The 19,912-nt window shown below is 42.8% G+C and overlaps 1 protein-coding gene across 2 annotated transcripts in view; it reads left to right on the top strand.

Moving 5' to 3' along the window:
* Positions 1–1,015: 1,015 nt before the first annotated feature.
* The window catches only part of MITF (microphthalmia-associated transcription factor), a 50,692-nt gene continuing 31,795 nt past the window's right edge, over positions 1,016–19,912 (top strand). Inside the window, exons 1-3 of one of the 2 annotated variants that reach the window (XM_009868733.1) lie at positions 1,016–1,067; positions 6,996–7,002; positions 7,366–7,612. In XM_009868733.1, the coding sequence (XP_009867035.1) occupies positions 1,016–1,067; positions 6,996–7,002; positions 7,366–7,612 (306 nt within the window). Of the gene's footprint in view, positions 1,068–6,995; positions 7,003–7,323; positions 7,613–19,912 lie in introns of those variants that run through there. The other variant, XM_009868741.1, reaches the window with a different exon arrangement.

The following is a 19,912-nucleotide window of genomic DNA, read 5'->3' on the forward strand; positions in this document are numbered from 1 at the left end:
TTTGTTTTGCAAATGTGTGTAGAGCTCTTTAGTGAGAGAAGTACGCATAGATGTAGTGTCTGAAAAATGACTTGCAAAGCCTTTGACAAGGTCAGGCTTTCAAGTGAAAGACAAATTCACCTCATGCCTTTTTTTTTAATTTTCTTTTTAAAAAAAAATCTTCTATAAGTCTGTGATGGCTTTGAAAGTTTGAGGAAGAGCACCAGACAAACATTGGGTCAAGCAGTCAGCTACATTTTAAATTCCTTTGACCCTTTGTGGAACATTTTTTTGGAGCTTGGCCTTTGTGTGTTTAGGTGTCTTCACCCACCTGCTCCTTTTCTGCTTGAGGGATATTCAGCCTGTTTGAGTGGAGGTGAAACTGGAGAAATGGTGTGTACACCGTCGCATTGAGTCTCCATCCCATTACAGACACACATCTAGCTTTTGTGAGATGCACCTCCAGTGGTTCCTCCACCTAGGTGGAGGTTCACGTAGGTGGACCTTGAATGTATCCCAGAAAACAAATTTTGTCTTGCACCCACCCTTCCACTTCATCTTTCTGGTGATAAAGATCGTGAGAAAACTGCGCCATTACAGACAGCCCTTATCCGCTCCTCTGATGGCATTAATGGCCTGATCACACCCCTTTTAATTAATGAATGGGAGAAGTGCTTTCAAGGCTGCCCTGCGTCCTCCCGTTCTCCCAGCCCTGTGCGGCTGGACGCCCGGACGCGAGTCTGAGGGTCCTCAGGAGTTTGTGCGGTACTGTTGCGCAGGTGAGGCAGGATGTAGCGAGATGCTCTGAACTTCTGGGCTGCTTTGGAATCCTTTTGTGATATCTGAAGACCTTGCACGTGGCAGCCTCAACACCAGCCCTTCTCTCCTCCTCGGTAGGTCCTGGGTTGTGCCGTGGTGCTGCTGCTCCGTGGGGATTGGAGTTGCCAGGTCCTTATCAGGAGCCACCCCTGGAGACTTTCACCCAAGGGTGCTCAGCAAAAGCCCTTGGGCTTGATGTTGGGGGAGGCAGGGGAAGATGGAAGCTGTTGGATTTCAGATGTTTGTGCCTGGGTCCTTTGACAGCTTCTGTCTGTAAGTGGTGCTTCCCCGCAGCGATGGCCCCGTGAGCAGATCGTGCGATTGATCTGTTGTGATGGGAGTTGTGTTCTGGGAGGTAAAAATGCCACGCTTGGGAGCTGGCTGCTGTCTTCTGCAGAGCGCCAGGAGCTGTGGCTCTCATGTTGTGCTTCTTGATTATATCTCCTTTTGCAACTTTACTTCAAGCACACATTCGGTCTACTGGAGGTTCAATATAGACATAAAAAACTTGGTGCATTATAGTGATTATTACATAGAAATCTTTGAGGGTATTCTCAGTTTGCAATTATTCATCTCCTTTTTGACAGGAATTGTAACAAGGACTGTAAAAAGTGACCTGTGCAGCTTCTGGATAGAACCTCTTTAGTTTTACCTTGTTTCTTAATCTGATGGTGATCAAGCTTTCCAAGCTATACTGCAAGCCATGTCCCCACGTAAGTGGGCATTCAAGCGGATCAACTTAGAACATTTTATTAAGTCAACACTCATGCAAAAGCCACCTCCAGAGCTTAATAATTATTTTCTGAGCGCTCCTGGGTCATGAGAGAGATTTTCATTAAGTTCAGAAAGCATTATGTTCAGCTGCTTGTGAAGGTGTGTTTTAAAGACAGGAAGAAAAATGGAAAACTACTAAATGGTGTATAGCTGCTTAAAAAAAAAATTGTAGCTGAAGAGTAAATGGAATGTTTTGTTTGCATTTGGTTTTTTGTTGGTGTGTTTTGTTGTGGGGTTTGTTGTTTTGTTGTTTTTTTTTTTTAAAGACAAGTGTATCCACTGAATTAATTTATAATTCAGCCCTTAGCTCTCACTTAATAGATCTGCATGGTGGATATTTGAGAGATTTTTTTATTTTTTTTTTCCTCCTCCTCTCTACTGACCAGGGATGCCCAAGATGCATTTGAGTCTGTGGATGGATGCCCGTTGGGTTGAGGATTGTTCTATGGATGCAGCCCTTGGTGCATTGGGTAACCAGTGCTGCTGCAGGAGGGCAGCTCTGAGCTGGTGTGGCTCAGGACAGAAAAGCACTGGAGGGACAGAAGAATGTTTACTGTGATGATGAAGGAGCAGATGTAACAGCAGGCAGCATGTCTCTTTAAGCATATAACCTCACACGGAGAAACCTTCTTTCCTACAGAGGCCTGAAACACAGTTCTTGCTTTCTTACAAAGGCTGATAAAGGTCTCCATGCCGTTTATGTAATTGCTCTGTCCTTGGCAGGAAAGGACATACAAGAGTACCAGCTGTTGGGCTGTGGTTTTTTTTAACATTGATACTTCAAGCAGCGCCAGCCAGTTGGCAGGGTGAGCGGAGCATCGCTGTAACCTGCAATCAGTTATTACATTTTAAGAATGAAGAACAAAGTACTACAGGGAAAACGCCCTACTAGTTCTCTTGTATTTGAAATCCCTTGCGTTCACTGAAGATAAGGGAGAAGAGATTGTCAAGTGGGCTTTTCTGTTGTTTGTGGGGTTTTTTTTGGTTTGGGGTTTGGATTTTTTTGGGGGGGGTGATCTGACTCCACGTTGCATTTTTTTTTTTTTCTTGTAGTATCCTTCTGTTTTCTGACACCTCACCGTGGCAAACAGCGATGCTGGCTGACAGGTTAGATGCTACTAGAAGCGTTGTTGCTTCAGCTGCGTGTACTGGCAAGAAAAAGGTTTCTGGAGGTTTTACTGCTTGGTAGAGAGACTGAAAACAGGATCTGGACAAATAAACTTGTTTATTACTCTGGTGGTCATTGAACAGGAAAGTTGTTGGAAGGTGATCTCTTCTGATAGTATCCTCTGGAGGTCGAGCCAAGTGTTTGAGTTCTGACATTGGCAATCTCTCTTCTGCTTCCTTCAAAGATCCAATTTTATGCTAATGTCAGATATTTAAATGTGGGTGCCTTTTCTCTATAAATAGTTATGAATGAAACACAAACATTTAAATCCAGTGTTATTTCTTACCTCTGACCTCCAAGATCCGCTGCAGCTCAGTGGATTTCTTGAGGTGCTAAATCTGCTTTTCTTGGCTGATTTCTCTGTGGCCTAACGCATTAACAAACATCTGGCATGAAAGGAGGAGAGCAACAGCTTCCCTCTTGTGTTACATTTCTCTGCAGGACAGTCAATCTTGCCAGAGCAAGTGGTTTGGAAAGCTCTTTTTAAAAATAAAATGTATTTTATTTTTATTCATCTCTGTTTGAAGAAGCTTTGGTTTTGAGTAGATAGTCTGTGTGTTTAATCGTTGTAATTTGTCTAAGAAACTCTATATTGGAGGCTTTTCTCTTTTCTTTAAAAATAGAAATAAAAGCAAAGCTGACTTAGATACTTCTCAGTGAAGTCTCTTGACAAAAAGGTAACTAATGAAAAATGTTTGTAAACCTGACAAGTTGTGTGAGCAATGCGTGTGAACCAGGGAACTTGTCTGATCCATTTATAAGAATCTGAGAACAAAACTAACCAACCAAAGGCTGTTTTGTCTTTTTGTCCAAGAGAACAGAGGCAAAATAATAGGTACACATCTGGGAAGGTAAATAAAAGTTACGGTCTCTGTAATCTCTTGAGATGATGGCAACAAAATCAGGCTTGATTTTAATCTGATCAGTTGCTTTTTATTATGCAACGGCCACCTGCATTATAACTTATGTATACAGTAACTAACATTTCCCAGGCATCTGTGCAACGGATGTGTAATTTAAACTTATTTAATAAACCATTATCACGCCATGATTAATTGGATTGGCACATGACACTCATAACTAATAACTCTCAGTCGGTATTACACTGTGCTTATTAGACTGCTAATGGATAACCGGTTTAATCATGTGCCAATTAAAAGGATGAGTCGGTTTCATTTATTGCAATTAAATGGTATCCATAAACCGTGTTTGCAGGAAGTATCTAAATCACATCGTGTATCGGTTGTTGTGGGGGGGCTCTGTAACCAACTGAACGTAATCCGGGGGTGACTCAGTGAGTTGTGAATCCACGTGCCCGGGCGCGGGGCCGCGCTGCCGTTTGGGGCACCGCGCTCCATCGCGGGAGAAGATCTGCCTCTGCAGCAGCAGCCCGGCAAGGTTAAGAAACTTTAAAGAAGGGAATTTTCAAAACTCTCTTGATGAAGCCTTTGACATAACAAGTCGTTAATGGATTTATTTTTTTAATTGGGAAACTGAGTTTCTGACAAACCTTCTCCTCTTTGATGTCTGGATGGCTTGTGGTGATGAAACCCAAACCATCTTCCATTGCAGCCCGGAGCTGCGGTCGGGAGGAAGGGAAGCTGGGCGGGAGGACGGTCCGTCCGCGTTGTGCGTGGGACAGGCTTACGGGGTGGGATACCACAATTTCAAAGAGATTTTCCACATTTGATCAGCGCCACTTGTGGTGAGTGGAAAGAGTTCTGGTGTGGTGAGACCACCTGGTCGTCAGGAGGAGCTTTACAGCCCTGGAGGATTAAGAAAGGGGAAAATCTGCATGGCAGGAGCTGTCTTGTGCTTGTCCAGGTTCCTTTGCAGTGCTTGTGAGGGGAGCATCTGGTCAGGCAGCAGCTTTTACCCCCGATAAATGCGTTAGTTGAGCTCAGGTGTGTTGCTGCCTGTGTTTCGGGGCTTGTGCACCTCTCCGCTGTGTAAAATTAAAATGTGCATAAATAAGAGGGCGATGCGTCTGATGAGCTCGCAGCTCTGTTGTAGCTACGCTGGTTTCTGACTTCTCTTTTGAAATAAGGATGAAAAGGGCAGTCGGTGATCTTCTAAGAGCTTTTTCTTCCCCCTCATGTGACCACCAAAACCTGGTGTTCCGGGTGTAAGATCAGATTCTTCTTCTTCTTGCTGGTGTCTGTTCTTTTTTTGACACTTGCTTAAAACATACAGTGCTCGACCTTGCGGTACCTTTCTAATTACATCTTCTTTTTTTTTTTTTTTTTTTTTTCTCCCCCCCCCCCCCCAGTGAATAACTAGAATATTGAGTAGAATTAGAAAAGAAAGAAAACACACCGGATTCTCTGCCCTTTGGGGGAAAGGTTTGGCAGAACAGGGATTACTGCTTCTTTTGAAGACACAATGCTTGCGGATTTTTGACAGTCAGCACTGGACTCCTGAATCATCTTCAAGAAGCTGTAAGGAGGGTTGTGGAGTTGTTGGTGTGGGTAGAAACAGTCATTGTGTGAGCGAGATGAAGTTCCTGGCAGGGGCTGTTCGAAATGCTGTGGAAATAATTTATTCTTCCCTCTCTTTTGCATTCCCCCAAATTTTTAGTATATGGTAAGGTTCTTCTGAGATGGTTTTCAGCCTGCTTGGCTCTGGTACGCGGAGAGACGGTTCAAAGTGAGAGGAACTGCTGGGTTACCAGTTTTGCAGCATTAGGTATTTATAAAAAACTCCAAATGAGAGTCCTGCTTTTCCTCAACATGAAGAGAATGAATCTTCACTTGAAAAAAAAGCATTTGAATGTCTCTTTTTGCCAGTTTGTTACAGTGGGTTCCAAGGTGGGATATGCAGTATTATTGGTGGGCAGGAAGAAAATTAGTGCTTCAGTAATACATGGATATAATGCATGAATAAATTAATATGTATATAATGGGTGTGTATGTTCAAACAATTTATTTTATTTTTCCTGGTAGGAGTGTGTGATTAAAAAATAAAAAAAAATTGAGAGACCACTGATCTATAACTATCCTGGTCATGAAAATAAAGCATCTACTCAGGTTGGAAATGTGCAAGTGATTCAGATGCGCAGCCAGGAAGCATGCTGCCGGGCTTAGATGTGAGAATGTTTCGCCCTTAATTGAAAGGGTGGTGTTTTTTACAAGTATCACAGTCAATGACTTGTCTTGAGCAGCTAATTAGTACGATTATTCCACAGCTGCATTAGTTTCACCACAAAGGTTTTCTCTTGTTTTATCAAAAGGATCAGTGTCTCTGTGAATGTTTCAACCTGACAGGTCTTAAATAGCAAGATGGTCCCCTCCCTTCCCTCCCTGCCCCCAAAATGCTCACTCTGGAAAAGCGGAGTTTGATTCTGCTTTTTCAATTCTTTCAACATCAGTCCTAAACAAAGCCAGAAAACTTCCAGCAGCGCCAGCTCCTGTTGCCCAAGCACAAGCAGCTCTGGTCCCAGGTGAGACCTGGAAGGGATGCCAGCTCCGGGACACCTTTGCAACCTGTCCCATCAGCATCGTCCTGCAGATAGTACCTAAACCCTGGAGCCAGAGGTGGGGTTTGTGAGAGCACTTCTCCTCCTAGAGCCAGAGGGTTACTGCTGGCTTCCCCGGGTACGAGCCTGGCGAGCCCTTTCCTTTCATGGGCTGACAGCAGTCAGCTGGAGCAGTCAGAATCAGAACCCGAATATCCCAAGTTATACATGCCTGTAGCTCTTTCCCATATGGAGTCATGTATTCTTACCCCTTCCAACGTCCTGCCGCTCAAGGGCGTGCAGCTTGGTATTTACATACCCTAATTGTTCTGTCTTCTGCTACAGAAACATCTTATAGATGGGTTTTAGTTCTGAGGGCTTACAACATGATGGGTTGCTTCAGAAGCTGTCCCTGCAGTCCTGTGGTTTGTCCCACACCCCCTGGTAAGAAGCTTCACGTGCCAGGGGCTTGGAGATCACCCTTAGGTGGTGAAGCAGTGCAGTGCACTAGCGCAGGCCGACCTGGTGCATTTAAAAAGTGTGGCTGAAATAACGCCATTATTGTTGTTTGTTCTGCCTGTTCTTGTTTCATGCTGTGCTTGGAAGATGCTTCCAGGCCTGAAGTGGGAGTTGGGTTTTTGGGGATTTATGTGAGTCTGCTTTCTAGCTATGAAGATCGTCACTGCCAGCAAATCCAACCCTGAGGTAGTATCTTGCAAAAAAGAGCCAAACTTTATGTTGTGCTTTTTGTAGGAGAGTCGGATTTATTTTCATCTATTTGTTTTTGAGCTAGATCGTCAGACCTGGAGTATTATCCATACTTATTATTAGACTTGTTACAGCCCTTTGTTACTTTTTCTAAAGAGAAATACGAGTGCCTGCTGCTTCTGTAAAAGCATTTGCTTTTCTTCTGGATGGTTGCTGTAGAAATTGAAACGACAAATAGCTCTCCACAGCTGGATGTTGGTGTTTGGAAATGGTCAGCTGCAGTCAAGTTAAGGCAGCCTAATGTGGCTGCTAAGTACCTGAAGTAGGTCGGCTCTGAATCCTCCCTCGCACCGCGCTGTATCCTCACCCATCCCGCCCCGCGTTCTCCTGTTAATTCTTTGAGCTCCGGAGCCGCGATCCCGCTCGTGGAAGCTGAGCTTGTCTCTCTCTGGTCTTCCCACAGCAATTCCGAGCATCCTGGCGCTTCCAAGCCTCCCTTAAGCTCCTCCAGCATGACCTCACGAATCCTGCTACGCCAGCAGCTCATGCGTGAGCAGATGCAGGAGCAGGAGCGTCGGGAGCAGCAGCAGAAGCAGCAAGCAGCCCAGTTCATGCAGCAGCGAGTACCCGTCAGCCAGACACCTGCCATCAACGTCAGCGTCCCCCCCAGCCTGCCCTCCGCCACCCAGGTGCCCATGGAGGTCCTCAAGGTAACGCCAGCCTCTCTGCCTTTCTTGCGCGCCTCGAAACGGACTTTATGGGATAGGGACGCGGTTATTAAAGATTTTTTGGCAAGGAAGCTTTGCAAATAAGCTGCCGCTCTGGCTTGGTTTGCAGCATGTTTTGGGTGTCCTGGTAGGGAAGGATGGAAAACCTTTCTGAAAAAGTTTGCGTGATTCTTGTTTTCTTAAAGCTTTGAGATCTCGGGAGGGAGGTTTTGTTACAAAACGCATCATTTCCCTCGTTTTCCCTTTGGAAACTTGTTTTTGAAAAGAAGAAATTATTGATACATATTCAAATCAATATGTTGGTTTTTAAAAGAAAGCAATGAAATATTTTTATAAAATGGAGTCAAACCTCATTACAAAAGAGCTCCTTGGAAAGCCTTAATCTGAAATATGGGTGAGTTTCCAGCCTCTTGCAACGAGCCTCCGTAATCCTTTTTTGCTTAAATGACTTGTTTGCTCTTAGTAGCTTTGGATTCCTTGTCCCACTGGAAACTGTAGGAGCTTGTTAGTGTCCCTCTGTCAAAGGGGATGTAGCTTGCTAATTACTCGGGAAAAACGTGAACAGCCCTAAGAAAAGAGATAATTTCATGCGCTGATTGCGTCCAGGCAGAGTGAAACAACGCAAAATGCGTGAGTAAGAGAACGCAGGACCCTTTGGAGAAATTTGCTGGCGTATTTCATGAAAAGAAGATTTCCATTAGTTTTGAAGAGTTATCTATTTGCTCTACGTTATTATTGCTAAACCTTATAATTGCAATCTGATGATCTGTAACCGCTTCCAGTCGGTGAGCTGATTCTTACCAGATACGTTAACTGAGCTTGGTTACAATCTGCTTGTAGGTTGCTCGTCGCTGTTATGTATCAATGATGAGCGATCAGAGATTTAGTTTTAAAATAAACTTGCAGGCTCAGGATTTAGGAGCACTCTGTGTGGCGGGTTTTTGGAAGAAATGTTAGGGTGGTTTTATTTATTGAATCTGCGTTATGGTATTGTGTTGACAATGCCAAAACTAATACTTTAATTGGGAGTCATACTCGAGTGTGGTCTACGATCTAGGAGCAAAAAGGTGACAGCTGAATTTTGAATTCTATCTGTATATACCTTCTATTAAAAAATAAATATAATATATACTTGGAGTGTGTGTCTGTGTGCTTTCGGACTCCAGAATTGACTGAGAAGAGCTTTTTTGTCTAACATTTGTGTGTAACAACTTTGTTAAACTTGTTTCCAGGTTTTGACACTGTAGTTGTAATTCAGATCCAGGAGATCTGTAGGTGCTATGAAATGTTTTTTGTTTTTAATGTACTTAAAAAGTATATGTTATGTTTTTACATCCTTTCATCTTAATACCTTGTGGGTTGGTGTTTTTTTTGTTTTGTTTTGTTTTTTTTTACATCTGTCTGAAAGCTTTTTTCTCTGACAGTGTTTGTTTTCTGGTAGTATTTTGCTGTTCAGGAAGGAGTGTGGTGTCTTGAAGAAACATTAGCAGTTGTCTGTTATAGTTCATTTTACAATCGCATCTTATATGAGAGAGGAGGGGAGGCAGCCCTTTATTTCTGAGGGACAAGCTACTGAAGACGCTGCAGCCAGAAGATGATGCTTGGTTATTATAAATGAGGTTACTAGGAACTGACTTGTCACAGGATTTATATACAAATCTGTAACCTGCTAAAGCATTGCTAGGGAGCTTGGTGTAAAGGACTTGAACCTGAAGCCTCATCCTTCAGGGTTACAAAAATACTTGTCCCTCATGTCCTCCCAGTGGAGCAGGATCTCCTGGAAAGACGGAGAAAACCTCCCCTGCGCTCATCTTTGGCCCAAATGGCAGCGTGCATGATCCTGTAGAACAAAAATCTAAGAGAATATATCCTTAAGTGGCTTGTAAATTCAAAGTAATAACTGGCAACCTTTTGGTGACAGGAGTGTGCGTTGAAGGTGATGGTTGTGGAACCGTGAGCTGCCTGCTGGAGCAAAATGATGCCTGTTTTCTCATCACCTGCATTCACCTAAGTTACAGGAAAAAAACCTCAAGTCCTTTTAGTCTCTACCCATGAGAGGGGAGAAACTGCTTTGCATAGTTTGGCTACTTGTCTTTTTGGTGGGGGAGCGCAGCTGAAGGTTCATCCTCACGCATAAAAGTGGACCAGTTCTGTACAGAACAACCACCTAAGTAACAGGAAAAAAACCCAAACAAGTCCTTTTAGTCTCTGCCCATGAGAGGGGAGAAACTGCTTTGCATAGTTTGGCTACTTGTCTTTTTGGTGGGGGAGCGCAGCTGAAGGTTCATCCTCACGCATAAAAGTGGACCAGTTCTGTACAGAACAACTTAGCTCAAAATACCAGGCTTGAAGTGCTGGGTCTTGCTGAAACTTCAGCGCTGATGCCCTGGTGAGAGTAAGATTTGTCTGAAAGGTCCATAATTTTTTAAAAAAATTTTATTTTTTTAACCAGGTTATTTGGCTCTGAAGATGAGATTGACAATAAATCGGGGTCTTCCTGGTGCTGATGTGCTGACAGCCAGCTCTGCCTGCGGTGATGCTGTGCGAGTGACATCATTTCCCTGCAGCTGCTTTTTACACTTCAGTTGTTTTTTAGCTGTAGACAAATTTTCCGTATGAGCTGTACAGAAGTTTTAATTGGATAAATAGGGAACTAAGTTGGTAACTTTATTATCCAGATGGTCTGGATTTAGTGACCTTTAAGAATGAGATAGGCATGAAGGGGATTTTTACACTTTCAGGAATCTGCAAGGCAACTTTCTTCTAAAGAGATCTTTTGGAATATTACTGCACAGACAAATAAGACCAATGTAGTAGCTGGTTTTGTTTGTTTGTTTTGGAACCTAGCTTCAAGAAAACCCTCTCCAAGCCTCTTGAATTTGTTAGCATTTTGTATTTTTAATTACATTGTGTGACTTGCCTTTTCTCCCATATCTCACCGTGTGAGGAGAGTAATACTTGCATAGTTGTGGACGGTAATTTGGAGTGACCTGTTTAAAAAGAAGCCAGAAGCGTTAATAAGGTTGGATCTTATATTTGTTTTCAAAATGTCCATTTAGAAACCATACAAAAAGAGGAATAAATATGAATCTACGTCACCTTCCATAGGAATCTCCAAATTACATCATGTGGTATGCTCGAGGCCATATGAATAGATAGGATTTCATTTTCTTGAGTAATGACTTCTTATTGCATCACTTCTCTGCCAAGTGATGTAGCTTGGCAAGGTAGGAAATGACCTGTTGGAATTCCAATTTTGTGTTCTTTTTGTGCAGCCTAATTAAGAGATGGGCTATGAGTGGCTCAGTATTTCTTTGAATCTAATAGGAAAAGGCAGGTTTGCTGCAGCTGTGTTAGCCATTCAGCTTCGCAGATGTGCAGGCTGCTTTATCTTTAAGCACTTTCTCATCCATCTCTTTTGGTAGTTGAGAATGTTCACCTCAGATGTGTCACAAGAGTTTCTTTGCTTCTGCTGCAATTCACCTTCTTGCTCTGCCTTTAAAGTAGGAGCATAGAACTCAAAATGCTGTTTGCTGCAGTACTTCCCAGGCCCGTCAGTGTCGCATCAGGATCTGTACCTGAGGTACAAAGTAAGTTTATATTTTTATTTAAAAGAGTTAATTTCTTTGCTTTTGAGGTCTTCAGTGGGTTATTTGATGGACTAACCTCTTCTATATGAGTGTATCTTGGTTTTGTATACTTAATTGGTATTAAGAAGCCATTCTTTCTGCTGTTGATGACCGCAGTTATTCTCTTGTCTGGTAGGAGTCCTTGTCTGTTAGAGCAGAAGCAGCACTGCAGATCTCGGGTTCTGTATTCCAGAGCTGATCCTTGGGTTCTGGTTGCTGCCTTCCTGTCAGCAGGGCTTGAGGAGGTCACACGTCAGGTCCCTGCCTGAAGTCACTGAGACCTGATGACAGGTTGGTTAGTCCTGTTGCTCCTCAGTCATCCATTTGCAAAATATTGCTGCTATTAACCCCATACCTTGTGGAGTTAAGTGTGTGAAAGGTGGTGAGAAATCCTTAGTTATTAGAAATTGAGAGAATATGCTCTTCATTTGTAGTGAAGCTGGTCTGTTAACCAGCTTCCCCATGGCTGTCTTGGACTTCATCTATTACCGTCTTCCTGTGGAGTATCGCAGAATTAGCTTTTCTCCTCTAGTCCTAGCTGCTCCCTGTTGATGATTATTCAGGGAGCAGCTCTGCAGGCAGATTTCCTATTGAGCAACTTGCAGGGTTCTTGCAAAATGGGCGATCTCCACCTGCCAAGCTACTGGCAGCAGCAGGGCAGCTCCTCACCTTTGACAGGCAGTGGTACCTGAGCCTCATCTGTAGGGTAGTTTTCAGTCTTCTACATCAGTCCAGGCAGCTGATTTTAGGATTTTTTCATTCAACGGGAAGAAGTGCTAACTTACATGACTGGAGTTTTATGTAATGTCCCTCTGGCATCTTCACCAGAGCTACACTCTAGCAGTATGGGTAGAGTGCTCACTATCCTTTACAGACTTTTAAGAGACTCAGAAGGAAAAGAATTTTCCTTCATCTAAAAGATCTGAGGGACCAAAAAAAAAAAAAAGCCAAGAAATCAGTCTCAAAGCTGAAAGTGCCAGCCGACATGCCTTATTCTCCCAGTCAAGGCTTGCAAGATCCTCTGCATGGTTTTTTGGGTTAGTCTTTGAGAAGTGCTGATAGAAGTAGATGGACCTGAGATGTTGATTAAGGCTTGCTTTTGGTGATTTCTCTCGTGTATTTTCTTTTTTTTTTTTCTTTTTTTTTTTGGTAAGTGCAGTTGTCTCAAAGTAGTCTTATTTACAGAATTTGCACTGGTCTAGGAAGTGAACTTACTGCAGAGATTCGGGAGTGGTCCAAAGGAAGTATGAGGACTCACCTGTATGATAGATGGTATAAACATTGTAGCTATGCTGTGCACTTCATTTTGTTTTGCCTGATGTTTTACATAAAGCTCACTGTTCAGAACAAGCAATCCCCGAAGTACTTTTGACTTGCCTGCCCAAAACACAACGTGACATTGCAGAAACTGCAACTGGCCCGAGCACACTTCTGTCCTCCATGGGAGGCGATGCGCTGGAGCATCCTCGGGAGTCAGGAAAAGAGGCTCCAGGCCAGATTTGGCCCACAGAATTGCAGTCCAGTTCCTTTGAAAACATCACTGGGTGCAAACCCTCGGTGGGTGTCTGCTGGTGTGTTTGCACAGTGGTGCAGATGTCTTTCAGACACTGCGCAAGCGCTTTATGGGTAATGGGCCCCTTTCAGGATGCTGACATCTCCTTTATCTTTGTTTCTGGAGGGTGAGCAAACAGTTCCCTTGCTCCAGGAGATCTGGCCAAGGTGGGTTCTGCTTTGTTTGTCTGCAGCTGGAGATCCCTCCTCTCCGTGCTCCCACCTAGCGCCTGCCCTTGCTAACTGGGCAGTGCACCCCAAAATGTGACATCTGTATGAAAACATACAAAGCTATGAAAACATTCTTACTGTTTGCTTTTAACAGACTGCTAGTTGTGTATTTGACTACAATAATGTTTATAATATGCTGGCCATTAAAAAATTCCGCTACTGCTAAGGACCCTGCTTAGGACTCCCCCTGCCACACTACCTAGGTTGGTATCTTTGGGGTAGATGCCAGTTGTTCTTTTGGTGATGAATTGTGGCTCTTTACTGCTGCATCTCATCATTGTGGCCTTTCTTTTTTCAGCCGGGGTCCTAACCAAGCTGAAATCTCTTCTTTTCAGAGCCTAGAACCAGATACTGCTTACTCGCTTTATTATTCTGAGAGCTTTTGCCCAGCTCCTGGACAGTGTTGTGAGCTGATTGCTGCTGATACTAGAGCAGGTCTGTTTGTCTCCTCCTTCATGCTGTCCCGCTGCTGTAGTTCATACTCATCTTTTCCCTTACAGCAACTTTTCTCGGAGCGGACAGGAGCCCAGTGCAGCAGCCACGCTGCTTGGAAGGGTGCAGACGACCGGACCGGTCTCTTGCCTTCACCCTCAGGTCATTGTTCATTCAGATTTTAAATGCACCACCACGACAAGCTCTTTGCATCAGTTATTCTGTATTTCTTCGTTTCAGAAATGCCAAGCATGCTTTCTGAGTGATGTTAATGACTATGGACACACACACACACACACATATATATATATATAAAAATAAAAATACCTCCTCCTACTTCTCTAGTGTGCTTATCCCAATGAGAGAGCCGTGGTGGTAGCGCAGTCCTGCCTAGCAGGGGGAAGGCTGTCAGTTAGTGATAGTGTTCTTTGTGTAATAATTACCATAAAAGTTCATTATATGGGGGTCTTAACTCACGGTTCTGAAGAATGGGAACAATGGGACGCAAAGATAAACGTGTGGTAGAATCTGCTACAGTGAGTGTGTGTTTGTGGACGCGCTTATCTGATTGAAAGTTAATTTAATCTAACTCGACAATGGTACATAGTAGTGTGAGTGTGTGTGTGTTGGTGTGTTATGTAAGCACGGTGTGTATTTGCAATTGAGAACTTAGGCAAGCGATTTGCCAGACCAAGTCTGGGTTAGCTACAGCTAGAACATTTAAACTAAGGTTGCTTACACCCAGTGGCTCTGGTATATGTCAGCCTACAGCAAGTTCTTCATAAAGGAAAACCTGGACTTAACTGCAGAACCACTAAACCCTCTCTTGTCTCCTAAGCCTTCATGTAAGTATCTCTCAGGCCTTAAATGTTTTGCTTGCTGAGCGGTTTGAAAGCTGTTCCAAAACAAGCACTGGTGCTGGATGTCTGTGGTTAGTAATAGAGGTAAAAGGTAAACTCCTACTTAAGACCTAGGTTATTAGACATTAAAAATGCATGGAATTCGAGGGGGCAACATGCTTTGGCGTACAAGTATCGGACGGCTTGACTGCTGGTGCAAAACACTGCTTTCACCCTTCGTCTCAAATGTCCTTTTCCTGTGGGTGCGAACGTGTGCGTCGCCTGGCTTTTGAGAGAAATACTGTTCTGATGAAGCTGCCTGATCTTTTTGCCTTGGCTCTTCAGTTTTGGTCACTTGCTCCCAAAGCAGAGGGACAAAACTGTGTGTGCTGCAACTGAATTCTGCTGCTGGAGGGGGCCAGGATGTTTCCTAAAACTGTCACCCTGCAAATTCCACGGTAGTTACCTGGTAGTTTGAAATAAAATCTTTGACGTGGAGGAAATAAGGATAGAATTGCATAAAATAATGCAGGCATCTGGAGGTCTCAGCTTGTAGTCACCTTTTAGAAAGTTCTGGTGGTAGAGACCCTAGCTGGTGGTCTTGAAGATTTGCTGTCTTCCCACTGGCATGATAACATCCACAAAGTTAAGGAGAGCTTGCTAAGTTTGTTGTTACAGCTTCAAAGCACCTTTTTTTTTTCTTTTTTTTTTCCTCTCCCCCCCCCTCCCCGGTCGAGTTACCAGACCTTGGGAAAATGGTGGTTCCACTACGTGTCAGTGGCTGTTTTGGAACTGCAGAAGATGAGTTAATCTTCCCAAAGATTTGTAGGTGCCCATAGTTGTGGGCATTAAAAGCATTGACGAGGCTCTGCAGCCCACCAGCTAGCAGTTTTACCAGCTTGTATTAAGTCCTTCTTGGGTTAACGTTAATTTAAAAATGTTCTTCTGCTTTCCTGGTTGAGCCAACGACATATGAAGAGGGGTCGGTGCTGATCATTGTGGTTGTGCTTGTTGCTTCCACAGCTTAATTTGGCAGAAAATAGTGCCTGGAGCCACACACGGTGCTGGAGAATGGGGGAGTTGGGTGGAGGTCCAGGGAGGCCTCTGCTGACACTTTTGATAGATCTGCTTAAAGTAATCTTTTGGTATTATGTGTACTCGCAAATATTTCAGTTCTTCAGCTAGTTTGGCAGCATTATTCTCCGAGACACTGAACCTGTGTAGTGAATGAATTCAAAGTGACAAGCTGGAGACATTCCTGCCATTCAAGAGAGGCTTAAGGAATTTCTTATTGGCTAAATTACAAATATGTAGCATTTTGCCCAGCACTGCATGGCAATTTCAACCTGCCTGACCGTGACAAGATTAGCACTTTTCCTCCCCCCGCTTCCAGCAGTAGTTTTTTTTAATTTTTTTTTTTTAAATTAGATTAAGAAGTACCAGGCAGAGATGCAAAAGCTTGAAAGAGTAAAAACCAGCCTTACCTTGAATGATTCTGTCTGTCATTGGATTGGTTCCTTAATTAGCCCCATGTCCTTTAACCTCTTGAGAAATAAGTAAGGGATAAATTTGGGGATAAAGACAAAGACGCTCGAAGATTTACCACACACCGCTAGGTAATTCATCAAGGAATGTTGGTAATTAGCCCTGCCTCTTTCCTTTCTGGCTCATTTAATAAAACTGGTTGATTTAAAATAATGCCTGCTGGTTCATTATCAACTACTTTAAGAGCCAAGTTATGAACTTGAAACAAAAAACAGTATTGTGTTGTCTGTAAATGGCCTACAAGTGTGTGTTGTTTCTTTTTTTTCTTTTTAAAAAAGGAAATTATTCAGTCCTGTCATCAGTCTCCCCAACTTGATGATTAAGTATTACTTTGTGTTTGGATTGCCATTTGGCTTTTTGGGTGCATTTATTTCTAGTGTCTACTACTGAGAGGCAGAGAAGGAGAAAAAAAAAATCCAAGATCTTGAAGAGGTACGTGTCAGATTGCGTTAGGAAAGCATGGCCTGATGGAATTCAGCTGAATATGGACTTTACAATAGTAGTAGTCTCCCAGCTGAGGAAGTGGGTGAAGGCTTTAACCCTTTGTCTCTCGGAAGGGAGTGACCGCTTCATGTCTTGTTCTTTGAGCAAAACGATCGATTTTAGTAATGCTTTCCTTCAGTCCTTTTAGTAGAAGTTGTCCCTGAATTGAGGATAGGACTCATCTGGTTTGTATTTGCTTAGGAAAATACGCAGTGTTCTTTCTTTTTCTTGATAGATACCAATAGCATTACTCAGAAATTAAATGAGACGATCAGGCTAGAACTGGATCGATAAACTGCTGCCTTTGCACTTTTTTTGGGAGAATATCTCTGTATGCGCAACATCCAGTTTGAAATTGTTACCTCAACAGCTGCTGGCCAGCGGATCTGGTTGGGGCTGTCTGACTTAAAGAATTAAGTTACTGTTACTGTAAATGTTCCTGTAATAATTAATGTCAGGCTCTGATTGCAGCACTTCTGAGACTGTTGTGGGCTGGAGGAAAAGCAGGCTGTGCCTAGCCTTCCACTTAGTGGTAGGCTTGTCACGTCTTGAATCCCTTTGAAGACTTTTTCTGAATCTCTTCTAGCTCATCAGTATTATCTGGGGCAGAACTGGACAGAGTGGTTCAATGCCAAAAAGTAAAAGCATCCTCCTCGCTGTCTTCTGTACATCCCTTTGCATCCCCTGGGACAGTGCTTATTCTGCGGGAGTTTGTGTTTGCTACTTGCTGCCATGACCTCGCAAAACTGCATGTCTGCTTTTATATGCTTGGCAGATTGGCATATTAAAACTAAATTTTTTTTAAAATGTGGCCTTTGTGGGTATATTACTTTGCCCATCTTTAGTTCTCAGCAGTTCCTTTGTTACCAACTCCAGAAATATCTATCTGCCTCCAAACACTCGCAGGGAGGGCGCTGGGGTGTGGGGGTGATAGCTCAGCTCTGCAAGTTGTCCCTAGAAGCACTTTCACTGGATGCCAGTTACACGCTTCTTTAATATTTTGAGACATGTTAAACTTCTATGGTTTAAATTGACTTAGAACGCTGTAAATTTTTCCTGACTTGTAATGATGTGAAACAGAAAATCGAGGATCTTTTTTAAAAAAGGAAAAAACCACTCACAAACACAATTATTAAAAGAAATCAGTGGTTTAGTGAAGTTAGAATGTCCATGCCAAATTAAGTTTGGGTTACCCACATATTCTTATCTTTTTAACATACTATAATAGTATTTTGTTGCAGACCTCTGTGATTTAGTGTCCTCAACTCACTGAATATCAGTAGTTGAAGTTCCAGCTAGTTCTTTGAAAATTCTTGAGTAACTTCAAGCAGACTTTAATTTTTTTTTTTTCCTTTTGAACTCGATGACAAGCAGCATGCATTCCAACCTCTCCATTGCAGTAATTAAACTAGTACGCGAGATGCTCGGAAATACCGAGAGCTTTTTTCGGGTACGTTGCACTTTTCACAATCTCTCAGCAGATGGCATCGCAATTTCCAGGAACGCGTGTGTTACTTGCGAAGGCTCTCAGCTGCTGGGAAAGTCATCTTTCGGACTGCTCCTTTCAGTGATGGAAGCTAATACTTGGATGTTAAAAACTGTTTTGACACGTTATTCTAATTGTGTTGTTTGCTTGTGTTATTGTGTTTTCACCAACTAATGTCCCAGAGGGTACCTTTAAGCCATTAACCAGTAAATGCTGTCTGTAACGGTTATTTTGTGCAAAAAGCAATTACTGCTAGAAAGTCTGTGAAAGGCAAGCTGCCTCTTTTAAATAAACCTGCTAGTGATGGCCAGTAGAAGTAATAAACTTGTTCAGCAAGTAAGACTATAGAGTGGTAAAAAACTTAAGTGATAAAACCAGAGCGTGTTTTCTGTTGAACATTCCTGATCCTCAGAGCTGTTTAAGACACAACTGTATGGAGCTGGATTATATCCCCCTTCCTGCTTTGTGCTACAGATCCTGATTTTTGTAGACAATGTCAGCTTGTGAAAGATGGAAAGATCATCTAAAGTAGTATGTGATGGCTTTCCTGAAAAAAAGTAGTGAATTTTACTGTATTTCTGAATTAATATGGCTTACGCAACCCAGAAGCCATTAGCTATTTTCGGGTGACCCACCTACTTGAAGCCCTGGCTTCTGACAGCATCACTTTTGTCACTGACTTGGCTGCAATCTGTGTCCTATCTCCAAATTACATTGGTAGCAGCAGGAACGTATCTCGTGTGTTTAAAGAAAGCAGTGTTTCAAGGAGCTGGTTTTCTGTCTTGGAGCAGTATACTCCTTGTGTCTCCTTCTCTGTCCCCTCCTTTTGCATGTGGGGAGCGGCAGAGCCGCTTGCCAAAAAGCATCACAGGCAGTGGGGGGAGCCTGGCTGGAGGCGAGTTTGGAGTCTCAGCAGTCCTTGGTTCATTGATGCCAGCTCCAGAAAATCCTAAGGATGAGTTTCAGAGTATCTTTCCTTCCCTGTTGAGTGCTGATGTTTCTTTTCCTTTCCTAACTGCAGTGAAAGACTTTGCCAGTCAACCTTTATGTTAAAATATGCTGGTAGTGATATTGAACCAGAAGTTATTCTGAAAGCAGAAATTTATGAATTTGAGAGGAAGTTTGTATGTCAAGGGAGGTGAATCGAAGCTTGTATTTCAGACTTCCTTCCTAAAAATCACCGTGACTTCTCGTTCTTTTCAGAGGGAAATATAAACAGCAATTAATGGAAATTCTCCTTTTAAAAAAATACTCCCTTCCTTAAAAGGAACCTGTTTTGAGATTGAAGTGTAGAAAACAGCCAATCTGCTATCCCAGGTCTTCTTCAAAGTTCTATCAAGGACCTATAGGCACCACACAAAAGCGTTTAACTTAACGCTGTGACTTCTCTCTGCTTTGTTTTTGCTGGAGGGGGAGCAGATCTGCTCTTAGTGCTGCTACAGCCCCGTGCAAAGTAGGGCTGTTCTGTTGAAGCAACATTTCAGTAACTGCTTTAAAGTTAATTCCTGCCTTGTTAAACGGTACTTTAAAATTAGTTCTTGTCTTGTTAAACAGAAAATTCCAAGAAGTGAGTGTTTGGAAAAAAAAAAATACAGCAATCATCTATATTATCGTCTTACTAGTTGAAAAGTCATCCTTTGAGTGGTGTAGTACTATTTTACTATAGTATTGCTTTAACTATTTTACAGTTCTGCTTCCTCACTCCCACCGAAATTATACTCTTCTGAAATACCACGACAGCCTGGATCTCAGAGAAACAATTTGTTCAGGGAGGGAGTAAAATGACCTTGAATGAGTCAGCACTTGTGTGTAGCAATGGTAAGCTTTCTATCCTCTTTACTTTCTAAAAGGAAATGAATTCTGGACCACAGGCACCATTCATTGCGCAGCAGTTAATGGGCTCCATTCACATGAAAGTTCATATATTCCTTAAGGGTTCAGCCCTGTATGGTTTGTTGTGTAAAAGGAAAAATAGTATTTAATCATGCTACTGTGGCTTTTCAAAAGAGTTTATATCCTTTTCTAATGTACATTGGCTTTTTGAGGGGAGAAAAGTGGTGCCTTCTGCTCTAGAGTGCTGTTTATT

Source organism: Apaloderma vittatum, unplaced genomic scaffold (genome assembly GCF_000703405.1).
Source record: "Apaloderma vittatum isolate BGI_N311 unplaced genomic scaffold, ASM70340v1 scaffold1000, whole genome shotgun sequence".
Lineage (NCBI taxonomy): Eukaryota > Metazoa > Chordata > Aves > Trogoniformes > Trogonidae > Apaloderma > Apaloderma vittatum.